The sequence below is a fragment of the Nannobrachium achirus genome (assembly GCF_963921795.1).
Source record: "Nannobrachium achirus genome assembly, chromosome: 11".
Taxonomy (NCBI): domain Eukaryota; kingdom Metazoa; phylum Chordata; class Actinopteri; order Myctophiformes; family Myctophidae; genus Nannobrachium; species Nannobrachium achirus.
Genome location: NC_137820.1, coordinates 30,354,641 through 30,374,681, shown reverse-complemented (window position 1 = coordinate 30,374,681; position 20,041 = coordinate 30,354,641). Strand labels below are relative to the sequence as shown.

The 20,041-nt window shown below is 43.4% G+C and overlaps 1 protein-coding gene across 3 annotated transcripts in view; it reads right to left on the bottom strand.

Annotated features, from left to right (window-relative positions):
- kif21a (kinesin family member 21A) overlaps nt 1–13,898 on the bottom strand; it is a 98,297-nt gene extending 84,399 nt beyond the window's left edge. For all 3 annotated transcript variants that reach the window (XM_080737809.1, XM_080737811.1, XM_080737810.1), the window contains exon 1: nt 13,492–13,898. In XM_080737809.1, coding sequence (XP_080593935.1) covers nt 13,492–13,535 — 44 coding nt within the window. In that variant the 5' untranslated portion in view covers nt 13,536–13,898. The remainder of the gene's footprint in view (nt 1–13,491) is intronic.
- Between the last annotated feature and the right edge of the window lie 6,143 nt (nt 13,899–20,041).

The following is a 20,041-nucleotide window of genomic DNA, read 5'->3' as shown; positions in this document are numbered from 1 at the left end:
GTCCAGAAGTGAAGCTGATCTGACTGAGATCTAGTGAGCACACAACACACTCACACACGCACACGCACACACGCACACACACACACACACACACACACACACACACACACACACACACACACACACACACTCCAAAACAAACAAGGCCATGTAACCCTCTGTGGCACGTTGATAATGGCTTTACTACTTCCTGTGGGGTCAGGGGGTCGCCGAGCAGACCGCCCCCCTCATTATGAGGTGTGAGTGTGCACGTGTGTTTTTACTATACTTGTTGGAGCCAAATGTCCCAATAAGTATAGTAGATTTTTTTAGAGATTCAGGATCCAACCCAGCGGTGCCTGGAAAGCGGACTTAAAACAGATGATGATTAGAGATTCAGGATGGGGTTAGGTTAGACATTTAGAGGTTAGGTTTATGTCACAAATTGAGACATAGATGATCTAAGCAAAACATTTTTACCAATGTCAATGCCGTCCTAAAATGTTGGTGTACTCTGAAGCATAGTAGTTAGAACGTGTGTGTGTGTGTGTGTGTGTGTGTGTGTGTGTGTGTGTGTGTGTGTGTGTGTGTGTGTGTGTGTGTGTGTGTGTGTGTGTGTGTGTGTTGGAGGGGAAGGGAGGGGAGTACAGGAGGTGTCAGGAAGGGAAGATCTCTAGCTGTCAACATAGAGTGGGGACAGAAACAAGACCCTTCCCTCCTCGCATATCCATATTGCTGACACCACACACACATTCACATGCACTCCTTTACTACTTAGCCTCACTTGACAACTGTATGCAGAAAAACATCTGGCAATGCACAATTAAGGTTTACAGTATTCATTTCCTACAGCTCCCTGGGTGAAAAAGGGTAAAAATTACACGCTTTTAACTTCATACGGCCGCATGCTCAACTGTAAAGTGTATACCTGTAGGCAGCTAGCCAGTGGCGTGCGCCAATGTAATGACACAGCACAGATCACTCCTAAAACAACTCAAAAATGCTTCCTGGTCATTATGCCAAATTACATAATTGAAGTGTACTGAATAAAATAAAATAAAAGTCAAAACAAACAGACAAAGCATAAAGCCTTGAAGATTTCGGTATACAGTAGCCTTGATTGCCATTTGCGCCCCTAAATGCAGTCTGCTACTCTGTCTACACACACAGTTTGGTCCACAAAGCACACAACAACAACAACTAAAGAATAGGTGTGGAGCGCAAGTGGCAATAAGCGTCAATTGAAACAGACGGAAAAAGAGTAACAAAGTGAGACGTGCGTCACATGCTCGGATTAAAGCGAAAACTAATCTCACGTCTGAACATTTTCCCAGTCTGTGATTTGTGAAACAGCGTGAAAAGGAGTCCTCCACACACACTAGTGCTTTGTTTCCTAAACAATCAACACAACATGTAAAAGTATGACGTTTATTCTAAAAACATTCTAAACCTATGTTCCTGCAGTTCTACATACGACCACCCAGTTAAAGAACTGCACAGATGGAGGCATTAACCTTTACTCTTACTGTACATGAAATATCTAAGATCATTATGGTTTTATGGAAGATGGATGCCTCTGGATTTAAGCAACAGAACATGTATTCTATGGCTACTCTGACCCATTCTAGTACTCTTTAAACTTGTGAAAATGACTGAAATCGGTGGTGGCGTCTGACAACTTTAATCCATGCTGCACATGCATGGTGTTTTTGCCCTCTCCCTTCCACCAGCACTCAGCCATGTCCTGTTGACACAGGGTACCATCTCTGTCTGTGTCAACATTAACAACGGGCCAGTGGCCCAGGGAGGGAGGGAGGGACACAAAGGCCAGCCCCGAAAAACATGGCTGGCCAACAGCTTTCAAGGAAACAAGATAACAGAGATAATGGGTCGGCAGGAGATATTTAGGTTAGGATATATGCAGCTTTTATTGTATTGAATACAGGCCTTTTATTGTAACAGTCAGAGTATTTCTATATTGAGTCATTACTACTTTTATCTACTGTAAGTAGGGAAAGTTGACTACTTCTTCCACCACTGGTTATATTACAGGTCACGACAAAGCTAACACATGTCTGTGGTTAAACCTTTGCATCTACAGTATATCGATCCAGTTGGGAAGATTTTACTGTAGAACTAAGGGCTGGGAGATATGACTTCAAATCAACATCATAATCACTTTTGCCTAGATTACGATTCATGAAGGATTATAATACACTCCCTCTATAGTTCTCCCAAGGTCTGTACTGTAAATAGTATGGGCTCACTGTTTTTGTATGCCACCAATGTACAACAAAGTATATTACAGGGCTTAAGTGATTAATCACACTAGTTGATTTAGTCGATTATGAAAATAAATATATTTCACATTCTTCAAACGAAATTTCGAAAGAACACATTGCATAAAAAACGGCTTCTTCTCGGTTATTCAAATAACCTGCGTGAGCAAGATTAAGTCATAAGTGGTTCTTCTAAATGTCAGTTTGGAATATGTTTTCGCTTAATTGCCCAGCCCTAGAACTGTACTGCTATCTTTTGCCAGTGAGAATTCACCCTTTGTCAAGTCCCGCCCATTGTCCTGCCCCTTTCCACACCCATTGGTTGCTGTGTCTTGGTGGGACATTCAGTGGGACATTCCATCCACTGCCATGTTAATTCAGTTGCTTCATATTGTTATTCTGTGGGCTCAATTCTAATTTCAAACTTTGTTTCAGTCAATTGGAGCTGCTCAGTGGCAGCATAGTGAATCAGCATGTTTTTAAATGTTTTTATTTCTCCAAAGATTATGTTTTAGCTAATTCAACATAAAAAAGGCGGAACCAGGGCGGGACAAGGCAGATAGAGCCTGCTGGTTGGTCAGTCAGGGACCAACCAGGAGGCTAACAAAGGGTGAATTGTGTAACAGTGATACGATTAATTCAGCTGCCACAGTGTTGTCTCTCTCTAGCTACAGCCCACATACACCATTACTTGGTTGGCAGAGCGAGGTAATAACACTGTCTGGTGGATCCTTCCTCACACCTGATGCAAATACGCAAACTGCTCACACTTCATGAATATGCAGAACCAGACAGCCGCGGGCGCGATAACAGCAGGTGTGGAAGGGAGTTCATTTGCATACACTGTTCTCTACACAGTCTGAACGTAGTCTATATTTTAGTCAAGAGACACTACAGTGTCAAGACGTTCTAGCCTGCACGGCGGTGTGACAGCTAAACAGCACTGAATAATAATAAGCTGTGCGTAGTTCACAGCAACATGCTTGACTTACTGTACTAGGAAACACATCCTTTGCTGGTCATATGCAGATATAGACTGGAGCAATAAATAACAAGGTGACAGCTCACTAAAACAAGCAAACCGTGCTATTTGTGACTGTCTGAGATCTATTTATGACGCTGTTCTTGGCAGTTTGATGACGGTGGAAGTTAAGTTACATCCATAGCCTATTTGTAGTATGGCCAGGCCTCCACATATATAGATGAGGAGGTGCAAACCTCATCCACTTCAGCAGGGCTGGTATAGCAGGCCAGCTGAACGGTATCTTGAGGAAAAGGGCAACACTGTAAACATATAAAACATTGTACGGCACTGAAATAAAAGGTTCGAGAGAGGGAACAGGAAAATAAGGGACGGAGAAAACAATGAAGAGAGAGGGGGGGAAGTACAGTGCAGTGCAGTGCAGCATGAAAAGACAAAGCCAAGAACAGAAACGAGCGACTTGCTTTCATGCATGTGGAGTGAAAGTGAGTCACTGTAGTAACTGTGCTGTAGTACTATGCAATTACAACCAAATTATCCTGCGTGTCAGCTTGCTTGCTTTCTGTGCCCGTTTTCAAAAATAGCGGTAAATAGCATATCACGACGCATCCTCCTAACACTGTGTGAGTTCATAGATTGGTAATTTTTGCTACTTTAAAACAATTGTTGCTACTTGTGTAAAAGTATGAAATAAGAGCTTCAGCAGTGTAACTTTTTTATTTGGCGTTAGTAAATGAAATAAACATGTCTACAGACGTTATTTAGCATAGAGGTCAGGTCATTAAGTATGGATATGAATAAAACGGGTATGCCTTGAGATTTTAACCTGCCCTTCGGTGTGCCATGGGCACAGAATCCTTGAAAACCACTGTTATGTTATGCATATTCTCTCCTTTTTCTAAAACACGGGAACACACTGACACACACAGGCCTTAGAGGAGGTCCAGTAAAGTCTTCTGCTGAGGAAGTTTATCAGTTCGAAAGTGTAAACAGTAAACACACCGCCCCACAACAAACAGTAGGAGACTGTATAGCAGCCCCCATTCCATGCCATAAACATGTCTACACGTGGTGGCCAGTGGTGGGCGTGCAGCACGGTTTCCGCGTCGGTGCGGATGCGTCTGTCAGAAAAATGTGCTGACTCCTCACGCAGAGGTCATGATATATAGATAACTGGAGGACTTCCAGTGACGCCGTGGTCGCTCCGCGTCTATTTTGGTGGCCAGTTCAGCCTTAAGTGTAGCCTATGCTTAGCGGTGCGTTGGAACACAACACTCATCAGTCTAGGAAGAGGAGCGTGGCTGCTAAAGAGCGAAAGCTCTGGAGAACCGCTGTGTCTCGCTCTTTTAGACCAGGGGTTCTCAACCTTTTCAGGCCGTGACCCCCAAAATAATCATATTTGAACTGGGGACCCCTCACCCTGCACAAACACTTGGAATTGCAGGAGTTGGCATTACATTTAGTTTGACTCGATCTATACCATTGTGAAAATAGCAGATCTACATGCTCACAACGCCTCGTGTTGCGCCATGTAGATCTGCTATTTTCACAATTTCTGCCTCTAATATTTGACAATTTGACTAATGTTTGACCAGAGGTACTAAAAAGGTTTTTAAAGTCCTTAAATTGTCAATTTAGATACCTTCTATACACTTATACTGTATGATGGTTTATTTACTGTTGAGTGAGAATATAATGTTAACATTTATCTAAACATCTGGGGACCCCCCAAAATAATTTGGGGACCCCTCTGGGGGTCCCGACCCACAGGTTGAGAACCACTGTTTTAGACGACTGCATTATAGGGTTCTTCTGACAAAGGCCTTTACCATTCAGGTTTTTTTTTACTGGTAATGGGGCTTTTATTTGGTGACTAGACTACGCATAAAGCATGATCTTTCTGAGACATAACAGTAAAGGCAATTTAGTCTTGTTACCTGATCTGGGAGTAAATCTATGCATTTCCTTCTAATTTCTGACCATTTTGATGAATATAAATGTCTATTTAGCTTGAGGAAATTAAATTAGCCCAATTAACAAAATGGTGGAAAGAACAATAACTGTACTAGAACACTGGAAGGTGGTTGGGGAGTGAGTTTGAGGGGAGAGGAATGCCATGAGCCAATCGAAGAGGCAGGTGATAGTGACTGATGTGTACTAACAGCTCATCTTACTTGAGCACCAAGGATACATTATCTTGTTCTCGTGCATTTCAGCGCTGGTAATTTAACAAATTTTCCTTTGTGAGTAGCTAAAACCTATTTTGGGTTGCACCAAAAAATCCTTGAATTCAGGAAAAACGCTTTGATAATGTGAGGCGTCTGTGTGATACCAAGGTGTAGTGGTGTCAATGCGAAACTCATCACAACACCAAGTAAGGTCAGTTATGTCGTGAGCTATTCAAGTCTAATCAGCTATGAGCCAAGTCTATTTCAAAGGTGACCATTGGTTAAGTTCCAAACAATCCTTCTATTTAGCGCTCCAGGCAAAGTAATGATATTCATAGCTCTGCTTCCATCTGGATAGCATATCTAACTGGTTTCTCAAAGTGGGGTTCCAGGGAGTTCTCCGCAAAATGAATTATAGCATCATCAAAATCTGTTTTGCCAATGTAACCCTATATATAAATTGGCTATTTGAAAATAGACGATCTACAAGCTCACAACACGATATGATTATGGATGGGAGGATCACTGTGTGTTTGTGTGTGCTCTCAGTTCTAATTGGATGTGACAGGTCCACCCACTCCCTCTGCATTTTGTTGACATGTTCAGAGCCGTCCCAGCTCCAAAATGGGCCAAATAGTTGGAAGCAATAGGCCTAAATGTAAATCTATATCAATCTTCTACCGTTCCACCAAGTACAGTAGTGTGTTCTACAAATATATGCTATTATACATGGTATGACCTCAACGGAAATTTGACGGAAATACATGTAGCGTCCGCCAACCATCCTAGCTAGTATATCTGAGTCTGAGGTGAAGGCTTAGACCTGTGAGGTGAATGACCGCTGGCCATGGGAGTTTCCAACTAGTTCACACGTCAACGTAACAACAGATGTGGCACATTTGATTAGTATTCAAACTGCACACAGTATAAAACCACAGGGAACATTCATCTACAGGGAGATTAACATTAGAAACCGTAGAAAATCAGTACAATAATGAAAAAAAAACATCACAAGGATGCAACTGGGACGTATCATCCGAGATGTAGCCCGAGGTTGACGGGTGTTTCAGGTCTACCAACATCATACACCCTCGCCCAGGTGACCCAGCCGGGGTGATCAAATCCCGTCTTACGTCCCAGCATATTAATTGTACACGGTCGTACTGCATGCGCTCACTTATGTGTGGATCCATGTATTATTATAGGCCTAGAGTGCATGTGCTGTGCGTGTGGGAGGGAATGATTATGGAATGCCTTCTGAAAATAATTACTACAGCAGTGACTAAGCAAACTAACATATGAACAATATTGTCTTTCGGGTGGAAACTTTGTATGTCCAAAAGCTTTACAAAAGCTTTACTTTTTAAGGAAATGGAAAAGAGAATCTGTGGTCCAAATGGATACATTATAGTTATTACTCTCAAGCTCTTGTTATTACTATTCATTGGTTCAATAAACCCACAGACAGACTTAACCACTTTCAATTCCACTTTAAAAAGAATAATTTAACAAAGCTGATCTACAAGCTCATAGAGCTATTTTTGGTACGTTGTGTTGCTTTTGTGCAACACTGTAGTATGTAAGTATAAGTAGGGCATTAATTTGTTAATTATACAATACGAGATAAAAGGTTTCTGCCCGACAGCAATGAGATTCACCTTGGAGGTTAGCGGTTTCCTTCCTGCGATTATTTCCCTCTAATATACTGCATTTCTCTCATACAAACTTGAGTTGCAATGTTGTTGTGTATAATAGGTTGGGGTTAAGGAGCTTGAGGTTTTTGCCTGGGGATTGAGCAATCCCTTTAACCTCCCCCCAGCTTAGTTCCAACACAAGTCGACCTGTTCTTCCCAAACTCCGTCAAAACAGGTACACAACACTCTGAACATTTGCTCCCTGCATGTGCTTTTAGCCCGGGCCATACTTTCTGTTTACATAATGTGCAATCTGCAAGCTGCACAGACGGTGCATTGAAAGCATCACAGCATGCATACATTCCTGACTACAATATTGTAGCTTTTGGAAGGAACGTTTTATTTGCGTAGTGCAACGTGCCACCATTGTTTGTTGTTGAGGGTTAGGTCAACACTGAAGGGAAGGGTGGTTCTGTAACAGTTCTGGTTGAACCAGCCCACCGAGGTTATTATTTCAGGGACAGGCAGGTATAATTGATGTTCAGGTTGATGGCAGACAAGCTTTAAGGATCAAAGCGACAGGGGGGGTATTATGGTTTGTGAATAAACTACCAGCTAGGAGTATTCATCTGCTCTCTTTTGTTCTTTAATAGCAACAGGGCTGACCAGTTGTACTGTATTATGCCAGCGCTCCTGCTTGACATTCTAGGTGACGATAGACAAGCAGCGTGGATCAAATATAGAAGGCGTGTCACATCCTGTGATTTTCTAACTGCTCCTAACAACTCCTTGGAAGTAGTTTTGCAATTACCACTGACACGATTGTTTAGCTTCAAATTAAAACTTGATGTAGGCTTAGTTGGAGGATAAACGGTGGCCACATCCAAGTTGCTTCAAAGCAGATGGTGTGTACTTCCTGCTTACTGATAATGTCACGCTGAGGTTTCTGCACGGTTAAAGGGCATAATAATGATGCTAATGGAAAGAAATGTGTCACTACATCACTCAACCACTTATGTTAAACCCTATACTTATAGTTGACCGGAGTCCCCCAGGGCTCTATACTAGGCCCACAAGCCCAAGTTCACAAAGCATCACAGCCGGGCTTGTAAATATGCTTTTTCTACCCAATGTCCCCCCCCCCCCCAGAATAAGGAAGCTAGGCTTCAAGTGGTTAAGTATTAACTTGCATGTATACGTAAAACCCCAGGGGTGGACTGGGCATCTGGCATACCGGGCAAATGCCCAGTGGGCCAACTATACAAGTGGGCCTTTGGGCCTGTGCCCAAGAATAAGACCTCGCTTAACATCTCAGATACAGATTTCTGTGATTTCTTAAGCCATTTAGACCTAGAGCACATCTGTGTCGGGTTAGATTTGAACCACTTTAACCATTCTTTTGTGTTTTAACTATTAAAGAATAGCAGATATACAAGGCAAGCTGTGAGCTTGAGCTTGTAGATCTGCTATTTTTGGAGCGGTGAAAGCGCTCCCAATAGACAGGTATGTCCGTGGGTATGTGGCTGGCTGGCTGGCCGTGTCCATCCGTCCGTCCGTAGCCTGGCAATACCTTGAGTGGCCACACACAACACACTAGTTAAAGGAGGGGCGCTGTTTTGTGCAGGCCAGGCACACTTACCACTCACTCACACATGCACGCATCACACACACACACACACACACACACACACACACACACACACACACACACACACACACACACACACACACACACACACACACACACACACACACACACACACACACACACACACACACACACACACACAGGGTATAGCTGCTCAGATTCACCGCTCCACTTCAAACCGAGGTTTGATTTTTTGAAAAATGATTGCAAATCTTTGAATATATCTTTTTTTTTAAGCAAACATTTGTAACTCAAATCCTTCTTTCTCAGGGTCCCTGGAAGAAAATATTTTGAGATGGGGGTCCATGGTCAAATACATATAATTCTAGGGGTCCTTGACATTAAAAAGTTTGAGCACCACTGATATAGACAACATTATTTTGTCTGCTTTGTTTCTTCCCATCCATCCATCCATCCATCCATCACTCTGCTGTTCATCTGTTGATAGTTCTGTGTGGTCATGTATCTCTGCTGGCCTACAGTACTGAGCCCTGGCCCAGCCAGGCAGCTGACTTTGGGGCTCAGGAGGACACTGAACCCCTGTCTGCATCCAACCACCAGAAGGTTTGGACCGTGGCTCTTGGCTGCCAATCTGTCATTGGTGCGTGGGGGAATGTAAGCACTGAACACGCAGCTGTATAAAGACCAAGGCAGACTATTAAAAGAACATGTGTAGTACATGATAGAAACATTGGACTATTTGTCACATAATTGTCTGATCCTTGGGCTCTTGACAATTAGAAAATGTAACATTAAGTCACTGATTGATCATGTTGTCAAGACCCTAATGGCTCAGGGGTAGAGAAACCATCATTTGAACACGGAGGTTCCCGAAAGGTTCCCAGTTCAATCCCGGACTCCCCCAGAGTTAGTGTCTAACAGTTCCTCCTGGTGAGAAGGTTGGTTCCTCCACCATCTGTGTATGAATGTGTGTGTGAATGGGTGAATGTAAAGCGCCTTGGATAAAGGTGCTATATAAATGCACCATTTACCCTTTGCCAAAAGGCTTTTATACATTTTTAGATTCAATACCAAACAGCGCTCACTGATTCTGAATGAAATACATACTTAATATGGATGAGAGGAGGAGCTCAGATGTGTGCCTGTCACCCATGGCAGCAGTGGTCAAACACAAAAGGCCTGACAGAGACTAAAGCCTCCCCAGAACCTCTGCTTTGTTCAGCTCCGCCGAACCAAGCAGCCTGGGTCAGGAGTCAGCCACGGACCCACAGACACTAACAGCACAAACTGACTACCCAACCAGCGTACCTGGCCACAGACATACAAAATGAGTGGACAATAATATTACCAGAAAACATAAAGAGCTAGCCCTGAATGGCCATAAGAGGTCTGTAACTCTGAGAGTGTTCAAATGGAACCAAATGGGCCCTTATGGATCCATTTGTACACTCTCAGAGTTAGGGGGGTCCTTGCAAATAAAACATTTGAGAACCACTAGTGCTTGTAGTCGGACTCCTAATATGCCATAGTGTCGCAGTACATATTCTTAAGAAAACCTGGATACTTGACATTCGCTAACTGCGTCTTGTGATCAAAACAAAAACATTATAATGGTGTGTAAAAAAAGAACATCTAAAATTTGCCACGGACAAGAACCAAGTCTTTGACGCGGACACATTTGTCCGTGTACGTACGGACAAATTGATGACCCGTTTGGGACGTGTTAAGCCATAAACTTCAAATGGGACACTTGATATTCCAGTTGAACCTCAAGCTACCATTAACGCCTGTTCTATCTGTCTTTGTATTCATTCATCAGAGGTCATTTCTTCAGCACCATTTAAGCTGTTGTTCACCCTGTCATTGTAGTCACACTGGAACAACTGTGACGCAGCATCATACTTGTTTACACTGCAGCGCTGCTTGCTCACAGCCCTAGTGTTGGCTGGAGGATGCAACGATTAGCCCTGTCCGACTACAGTCCTGAGTGGTTCCTCTGTAATCTTGTGTCTCGGTGGTGCTTTGGTTGTAATTCTAGCTTTGCCTCCTCCACATCTGCCTTATTTAGTCCCTTTACAGTTCTGAGACATCTCTCGGTGAGCTGCTCAGACCAATTGACTTAACCATTATAAAAGCATGTATTCTAAACCTCAGGACTAAACATCTCTGAGATAAAACAGGGGCATTTTGGTGAATTGCACTGTTATTTCAATTTCCCATTTCCTCTTGTGAGTCGTTTAGTGTTTTTGTTGTCATGGTGCAGCCAGCAGCATGAAGAGTACAGTTTCCACCCAGCTCTGAATCTTTTTAAACTTGTTATGGATTCACTCCCCTCCAAGGAAAACTAGCCAGCCTCCATGTTTAGGCCCAAGCAACAGAACCCCTCCCTAGAAAGTCTGTAAGCCCCATTTTACATTTGTTTTCAAAGTGTTTTGGTTTTGTTTTTAAGATAATTGTATTTTCATTGTTTAAAAAGCTGCTGTGAAATGTGAGCTTGTGTATCTGCTGACATATTTTAACATTTATGGGAAAACCTCAGCAATGAACCTTATTGGAAATTACCATCTACCTTGAGCACTGTAGTTTAGCCAAGGTTCAAGGGCGGCCAAAACTGAATGAATCCCCTGTGTCCGTTCATGTAATGTAAAATGGACCAGAGTTAAATTAACAGTGAGGATATTATGTACACAGGGTCTGGAACCGGTTGATTGATAGACCATGTTCTGATTAGACTTGATGACAATGCAAGTCACTCCTTAATCCATTCTGTAAACAACTGTGACATAAAGCATGTACTCAATATCATTACAAAGATGATTTTCAGTAGGGAATAATTTTCTGTAACCTGAAACGTTGCAGAGCAATTGCATGCTATCGTTTTGGGTGTGCAGGTAGATTGTAGGGTCACATAAAGTATGAGCAGATGTGTACATGGGGATTGAGGAACACCTGCTACTCTTAAGGGCCATTTACAAATGGTATACTCTGCAACAATACTAGCAAATAGTACACGACAGGAGAGGTTGTCTACTAACTAGAGATTGGAAATAGTCCTGTTAAGTTTAATCCCTACTACAATATACTAGTAGCTAGACAGTGTGTCCTTTAGCAGTACACATGGACAATTGCACACGTACAAGCACACACACACACACACACACACACACACACACACACACACACACACACACACACACACACACACACACACACACACACAGTTATCCTATTATCAGTCACACTGGATAAGCAAATCGGCAAGATGTCTACATATTAAAATGTCAAATCGGACAGGCTCCAAAATACACATGTCAAAAGTGTGTGTACATTACGCACTTACAGTATATCGAAATAGCACTCGACAGTAAACATTGGAAACATGTGAGCGAGCTCAAGGCAATCATGGTCAGACACACAGGATGGGAAGCAGAGAGTCACACCCAAACCCACACAATAGGAATTCAAAACCCTGCGACATTATAATGACCAATTATCATTTTTCAATAAATGCAAAACGTGTGTGCTTTGAGTAAAACCTGATGTGCATGCTTGCATTTTGCATACAAAAGTGAGACAGTCAGAGACACACAGAAAGGGTGACAGAGGAACAGACAGAAAGAGACAAACAGACCATGGTGATGCCAGCTGTCTTGCCCATCCTGTGTCTGTCACTGTGCCACATCACCAGCTGGGTGGGAGCGGCCGACTTCAATACAGTGGCATATCAATAACACACATGTAGCCCTGCAGTGGACTAATCAGAAACAGTGGATCTGATTCTGGTTAGTTTACTGACAATATAAGGTAATGATAGCTAAGGGAGGTTACAAGAAGAGTGGGCATCTAAACATTGTGGTGGGCACCTCAAAGTCACACAAAAAAAGTCTCAATCAACAACCTCGCATTAGTGCGCGACCGACTGAGTAGCTCAGTCAGTCTCGTTTGAAAACACAAAGCACTACATTTAACAGTGCAACAAAGCTCTGAACGGTTGTCTTTCCTTTGGACGGTTAGCTGTCTATGAAGCACTTTCTTTCATCGATTAACCGTCGCTCAACAAACAGTCGTGTCTTTGAGGGGATGGGTGGATGGATGGGGAGGGATGGATGAATGGATGGCCGCCCACGGGAGGAGAGTGAAACGCTATGCCCCCGGTGAGAAGGCCTTGAGTGCAGGACGGGCTACTACTGTACAAACAGTACAACCCTCCTCCCTCTCCCTCTGACAAACTCTCAAACCTCATTTATAAACCGAAGCATGACTCTTTTTTGGGTGGGTATTAACACTGGCATGCACCCAAAAAGAGATGATCTGACTACAAGCTGATCTACAAGCTATCAACGCGTTTTGGCCGAGAGCTTTGGCCGTTACAAAAGATGATATCATCCTCCCAGAAAAAAAAACGTGCAAACGGCTCATATGCGCCGCAGCCTATCTATGCACCTTGCATCGGTACATTGCTGCGTCATGACACTTTAATTTAAAAAAAAAAAGCAGCAACAACGGGTCATGGAGATGCGGCTCATGCAGAATGCCAAGTGTAGGAAGGAGAAAAAAATATCCCCATTATTACCGGCTGACTGGAAATGGGTCAATGTGTGCTACAGCCAGAAAAGAAAAAACATTAATCTGCTGCTGGCCTATCATCAACAGATGCATTGAGTTGGCCATCAAGCCCCCCGGCGATGAGAAGAAAGTGACAGACAGCCAGCCAGGTGCAATTAATTAACATAATCATAATATCAATCAACATATCGCAGCAGCACTCAAAACAGAGATGCCTTTTCCACTTTAACTTGCACGCAAGGTGCAGCAGCAGAGCAGTGTCAGGGTCTCTTACCTCAGTGCCACTCGAACAGTGCTCTCATCCTGGCCCGTTGTCATGATGGCTCCTCCAGCAGAATAACAACGGATTTCCCTTTCTTCTCGGAATGTGGCGTTGGTTAAATTCTTTTCATTGGATTCACTTGTTGTCGTGGCTGTGGAGAAGCTGTGGCGCTGCCTGCTGCACACAACAAGCAGGCTGGTACAGAGTGGAACGTGCAGCCTCCTCCTCTCACCTCGCCTTCAACACCACCACCGCCATATCTATGAATAATGTCAGTAGAAGCTGTAATAATCACCATAACAACCGGCTAACACAAGAGAGCAATGTGCAATGCCCTCATGTCCCCGCGGTCTGCTGGCTGCAGCGCACAGGCTTGTTGCGTGGTGCGTTCATTCTCTGCTTTCTAACAAATAACACTCTACACATTCACACAGCAGCACACACACACACATAGGGACCACATGCACGAGTCTCTCTCTCTCTCTCTCTCTCTCTCTCTCTCTCGCTCGATCCGCAATGCGTCATCAAACCACGCCCTGCGATCTGACGTCATCATGAAGGCTTTCCACCACATGCACATGATCCAGAATGTAGCATACGGTTTGATTGATTGATTGAAGACTATTCGAAGGTTGCATAGGAAAGGGTACACATGTGTTACATGACAGTACAGTTCACTGGTACAACTAAGGTCAACTAAAAGGATAAACACCTCAAGAAAGCTTTACATAAAACTTATAACTCTGTTATACACACTTAACACAATCACAATGTAACGTAAGCGTATAATAACTACGCACACACACACACACACACACACACACACACACACACACACACACACACACACACACACACACACACACACAGACTGATTGAAATACACACGCATATTTTTCATCATTTTTTGACTGTCACTTAGACATGTTACTTTGCCAAGCAGAGGGTCGAAAATGTGTACCTTTGGCGCCATCTGGTGTCTATGAAGTGTCAATTTATGGTAGTTTTATAGTAGTGAGTATGAGTTACCTGAAACCCAGATTACGTAGGGACATCATATAGCAGCAGTACTTTATTGAATGTAGCCTATGTACTACAATGCTTGGTCTTCAGAGGTAACATTATGGTATACCTACATACTATGTAGGTATACCATAATGTTACCTCTGAAGACCAAGCATTGTCTAAAATCATACTTTCATACTCAAAATGCATGTGTGCTAAACATTGAATGATAAGTGAATCTACTTGACCCTTGATGAGTCCAACTATGGATGCATTACTTGTAAACTGTTTTTTTAAGAATAGGCTATGATACTGTCCCAAAGTATCCAACTAAGCAACTTTTGAATGCAGGCCTATTGTCGAGTAAAAAAAAGGAGATGTGAATTTACTGAAACTGTTTTATTGGCTTAAGAAATGACAGAACACAATCTTTCACAATACATGTCCATAAGAGAGGTACAATTAGACTACAGTATTCACGTTAAAACGAGGCGCAAGCTTCAGAAAAACAACAATTTTAAAATAGTAGCCTATGTATAGTTGAGTTGAATGTGACAACCAACTGAGATGTGTTATTTACTGTAGCCTAAATACACAACTACAGTCCAGGGGCGCCGGTTTGGAACGACAAGTTTACTGAACGTTGGAAAAGCTGGGACAAAATGGCACTGAAGGCAATAACAATATACAAGAATCAGTCAGTCAGCACCATTGACAGCTGCCACGGTTTATCTCCCAAAGTACTGCGTACGCCTGTCATTCCCAAAACAAAAGTCTCTCAACACCTCGTTCAGGTCCAACTTGTCGGTCAGCTGTTTGTGAACGTCCATGAAAAGCAGGTGGTTGAGGCGTTTTTCACTCATCGAGGAGCAGGTCTTCAGTTGACTGAGGCCCGAGGGTCTCGTCTCGGCGGTAGGACTCGTCATTGGCACGGTTAGGTAGAGGCGAAGTAGCTTGTCGACCTCGCTAAAGGCACTCATTGTGTGTCCCAATGCAGCCAGCACTTCCACCAGTGTGGCTATGTCGGTTACCTTTGCGACACGTGTGTTCTTCGTGCTGTGGTTGTAGACTGTCAAAAGGCTCGGGAGCATTGACAGCTGTGTGGAGAGCCTCTCCATGTCCACATCTGCCATGCATTCGTGAGGCAATTCAATTGGCCCATCACCTGAGCTGTTAAAACAAGAATAGGCATACATTAGTACAATGATATAACAAACAATTGCAATAATGTTCTACAGTAAGCATATATATATATATATATATATATATATATATATATATATATATATATATATATATAATGTTACTTGGTTTCTCTCAAAGGCATGAATAGAAAACACACCTGTTGACAGCATCGAGCAGGACCTTTTCGATGTGAGACATGAGCTCCAGGGTGGGCTGGTTGAACCTACTGGTCAGCTCAGACGTCAGCAGGTCAAGCACCTCAAAGAACTGGCTCCTGTAGAACTCCTCTGGGCTTCCCCGTGCATCCGGCACCACACCAGCGCGCGGTCGAGTCAGAGGCAGCCTGGGAGCTTGGGTCACTTCGTTGTTTTTTGCACTTTCGTATATTCTATGAAAGAATGCTTCCGATCTCATTCCCTGATAGTGTGCGCTGAGCATCTTGACACTGGAATGGACCGCTGCTGCGCGTACGTCCTTGGTCTGAAGGACTCGCGCTACCTCCTCAACAGTGGAGAACAGGCAGAGGAAAACCTTCAAGCCCAGGTGAGATTCAAACAGAGGCATCAGTGATTGCACCCCGACGGCCCCTATGACGACTTCGCAGCGTGATTCTGCTAGATCACACACATCATCATACACTGCCTCGTAGTTATCCAGTAGGAATTTCACAGTTGACTTTCTGCAGGTCCAACGAGTCGGGCAGGTGGGTTTCAAGCCACCCCTGTTGACAGGCTGATTGGAAGAGAGGGAGGCACGCATTTTCCCAAAGATGTCTAGTCTCTTTGGTGAGGAGGCGATCATCTTGTGAATTTCGTGAACAAGAAATAGGGCACTCGAAATCATTGGACAACTCCATGCGACCTCTTGGAGAATCAGTTTGAGGCTGTGATTCATGCAGTGGATGGAAAGTGCTTTTGGATTTTTATCCTGGATTTCTTTGGTCACGGCTGACATTTTGCCCTGCAGAACACACGCACCGTCATATGTCTGTCCCCGCATATCCATCATATCCAGACTGCACCGACACAGAATGTCCTCAACCGTGTGCGCTATGGACTGTGCATCAGTTGCAGGACAGTCGTGTATCCCAATGAAGTCTTCGTGTACGGTGTAGTCCTTTGACACCCATCGAATAGAAATGGACAGCTGCTGCTCTTTGCTGCTTTCGTTCTTGATCTCATCCACAATCACGGCATAATGTCTAGCACCTCTGATCTTGGTCAGCAGCGCATTAAACGAGATACGATACATGTGCTGCAGCAGTTCGTTCAGGATATCGTGGGAGACGTATTTACCCGTGTCCATGAAACTTTCCAGCGCTTTGTTGTGAGCTCCTGCCATCATGGTAGCCAGCTGATGGAAGTTTGACTCCTTATCCTCATGTGCCCTGATAGGGAGCCCCACACTCACGAGAAAACGCAGAATCTCGAGTACCTGCAGCATGCCCTCTCGCCGCAGGCTCTGGTCAGCAGAGTGTTGTCTGTGTTGGTTCTTTACCTGCTGGACGTCGGCGGATGTCTGCTGCAATTGGTGAGAAAGCCACTTCAGCACGGCGTCCTGGTGTTTCTGTGTTTTCTCGTGGTTGTCCAGGATCTGGGGGCATTTTTTCCAGTTGTTAACACCCGTGGCCGTGAAGTTGTCCTCTCCACTTTTTGAGACTGTGCTGGTGTGGTTGCGGGACGCGGCAAAACGGCAAATGTGGCATATGAGTCTCTTTCGAGTGCTGCACAGCACAAGCCAGCCTCGAGTGGCGTACCACTCTGGGTTGCAGTAGCGCACGCCGGTTTTGCCTCCATAGGTCCTGCCAGTGTCCTTCTTAAGAACGACAGGCTGCGTCGGGGTGCGGGCCTCCGTGTCCCGGCAGCAGGTATCCACACACACCGGGGGTGGAAACTGAAGCCCGGGAGGAGCAGCGGGGGTCTGCAGCTGCGAGTGGGACTCCTCTCTTTCCTCCCGTGGTGGTGTTGGTGGCAGGCCTAGTGTTGGTTTCTCCTCCTCATCTGAGAGAAGAGTGTCCACTGGCAAAGATGTCTGTGCAGATCTAGTAGTTGTTGGAGGTAGTTTTGGTTTCTCATCATCTGAGAGCATAGTGTCCACTGGCAGGGATGTATGTGCAGATCTAGTTGTTGTTGGAGGTAGTGTTGGTTTCTCCTCGTCATCTGAGAGCAGCAAAGCGTCCACTGGCTGGGATGTTGGTGCAGGTCTAGGTGTCCAGGCCGCAAAACTAAGGCTAAGTTTGCTTTGGACAAACCTCTTTTTGGTAGGTGGCTCAGTCATTTTCGTTAAGCGGACTGTACTCACTGTAGTAGTAACCTGCTCTGTTCTCTGGAGTTTATATACTGTGTCCTGAAGTGCAAGTGGCCTTTGTGCAAAGCGGGTGATTGCCATCTATTGTTATGGTAATAGCCTTGAAACCATCAAGTTTCTGATTCAGCAGTATAGCCTATAGAGGGTATGCACGTCCACTGGGACCCGCCCCCCTAATCTAGACTGAGTGGCAAAACATTGAGCAGCATGGAGCATTGTAATTTGGAAGTGCTAGTTGCAAATCACTCAGCGGTCCTGCATACCACCTGTTTCTAAATTGCACATAATGCAGGAGGCAGCAGGATGTTGTGTTGTTGAAAACGAGTGCTTCCAAAGTCTGACACTTGGAAAAATAATCCCCTGCACAGAATGTCTTGACAGAACGTAGCTCATAACATGCCTAGGCTAGGGTGGATTTTTGTGAAACAAAAACTTTGCAGATAGAAAGAGGATAATTCAATCTTTCAGTACAGCCTCAATGTTGATGAGTTTAACTTTGTTTAATCTAATAAGAAAGGTCTTTTCTGTTTGGATGTATGGGCTGTCAATGGCAGAAATTAGTTTTTTGCCACTCAGTAGACGTTCCCACATAACTTCCAGCAACAGTGATGTCACGTGCATACCCTCTATACATGCAGCTACAGAAAACAAACACAGAAAGTAGCCTATGCACAAATAAACAGGTTGACTCTACAGTTTATATCACTAAACATTATAATCAGTATTCCATGTGTGAGGAAATACACTCAAATCAATCAATTAAATGTAAATAGAAACTAGACTGCTATAGGGCAAAAGAGAAATACATTTATTTTCCACAGAAATCAGAAAGTTGTCTGTAGGCGTGGACAGTACACACAGAGTTCAAATATATTTATATGTATTATGTATGTCAAACATCAAATTATTTCCTTAGGTGTTTTGATATGTTTGACACATTTTCAAGTGATGAGCCACAGCAAAATAAATAATGTCATGCTAATTTACTGTGAACAGTCACTCGCAGTGATATAGGCTAGATTATAACCCACAAAGATTGAATTTGATTATAATTATTTAGGAAAGTATGCAACAATGTAGGCTATTCATTATTGTTATTAATTCAATTAGAGTATATTTTTTGCCAAAATAATAAAATAAACATAGTAACACAGTCTCCTCGCCAGTGGTGGCTGGTGTGTGTTATTTTCTTTACTTAAATAAAAGTATTAATACTGCCATGTAGAAATATTCTGTGACAAGTAAAAGTCCAGAATTCTAAATGTACTTGAGTAAAAGTACAAAGGTAATAATAGACATACTTAAAGTAGACCTACCAAAAGTAAAAGTATCCATTGTGCAGAATGTCCCATTTCACAGGTTTCAAATGTATAAAATGTTTAAACATCCTTTGAAAATAGCAAATCTACAAGCTCACAGCACAATTTTCTAATAATTCAAAATTGCATTACAAGGCACAATAGTTGACTCTGGGATGTAGTGGAGTAAACGTAAAAGTATAAGACATTGGAGATACTCCAGTAAAGTTAAAAGTAAATGTACTACTTTCCACCACTGCTCCTCACATACTGTAGGGAGCTGTCTCTGAACACAGGTGTGAACTGAGTTTCAGGTTGGGATTGTAGCCTACTTTCGTTCAGTGCATTTGAATGCAAATGTCACCGCATTCTTTCACCTGGTTAAAATGCATATAGCCTAGGCTATTGATGATGTCTCATCCTGATGGATTAGACAATGAAAATGCAGTGATCAAGTTGCTAATGGCTGCCCACATAATCTAGGCCTTAACCATCACATTATGGATGCATGGGCCATTCACCTCTTTGAGCCTGCAGAGTTTTTGGCCTAGGATGACCGATGGTCGATGGAGGTGGCCAGACTAGCCTAATACACAACACAACTGAAAACACAGGAATATAAGAGACAGTGAAACACATATACTGTAACAACGTATTAGTACCCACAAAGCCTATCTCAAAGTAATGTGTTTTATTTCATTTCATATTTTGTGGAAAATGTTAGATTTTTTTTACACACCATTTGCAGTTCTTATTTTGATCATAAT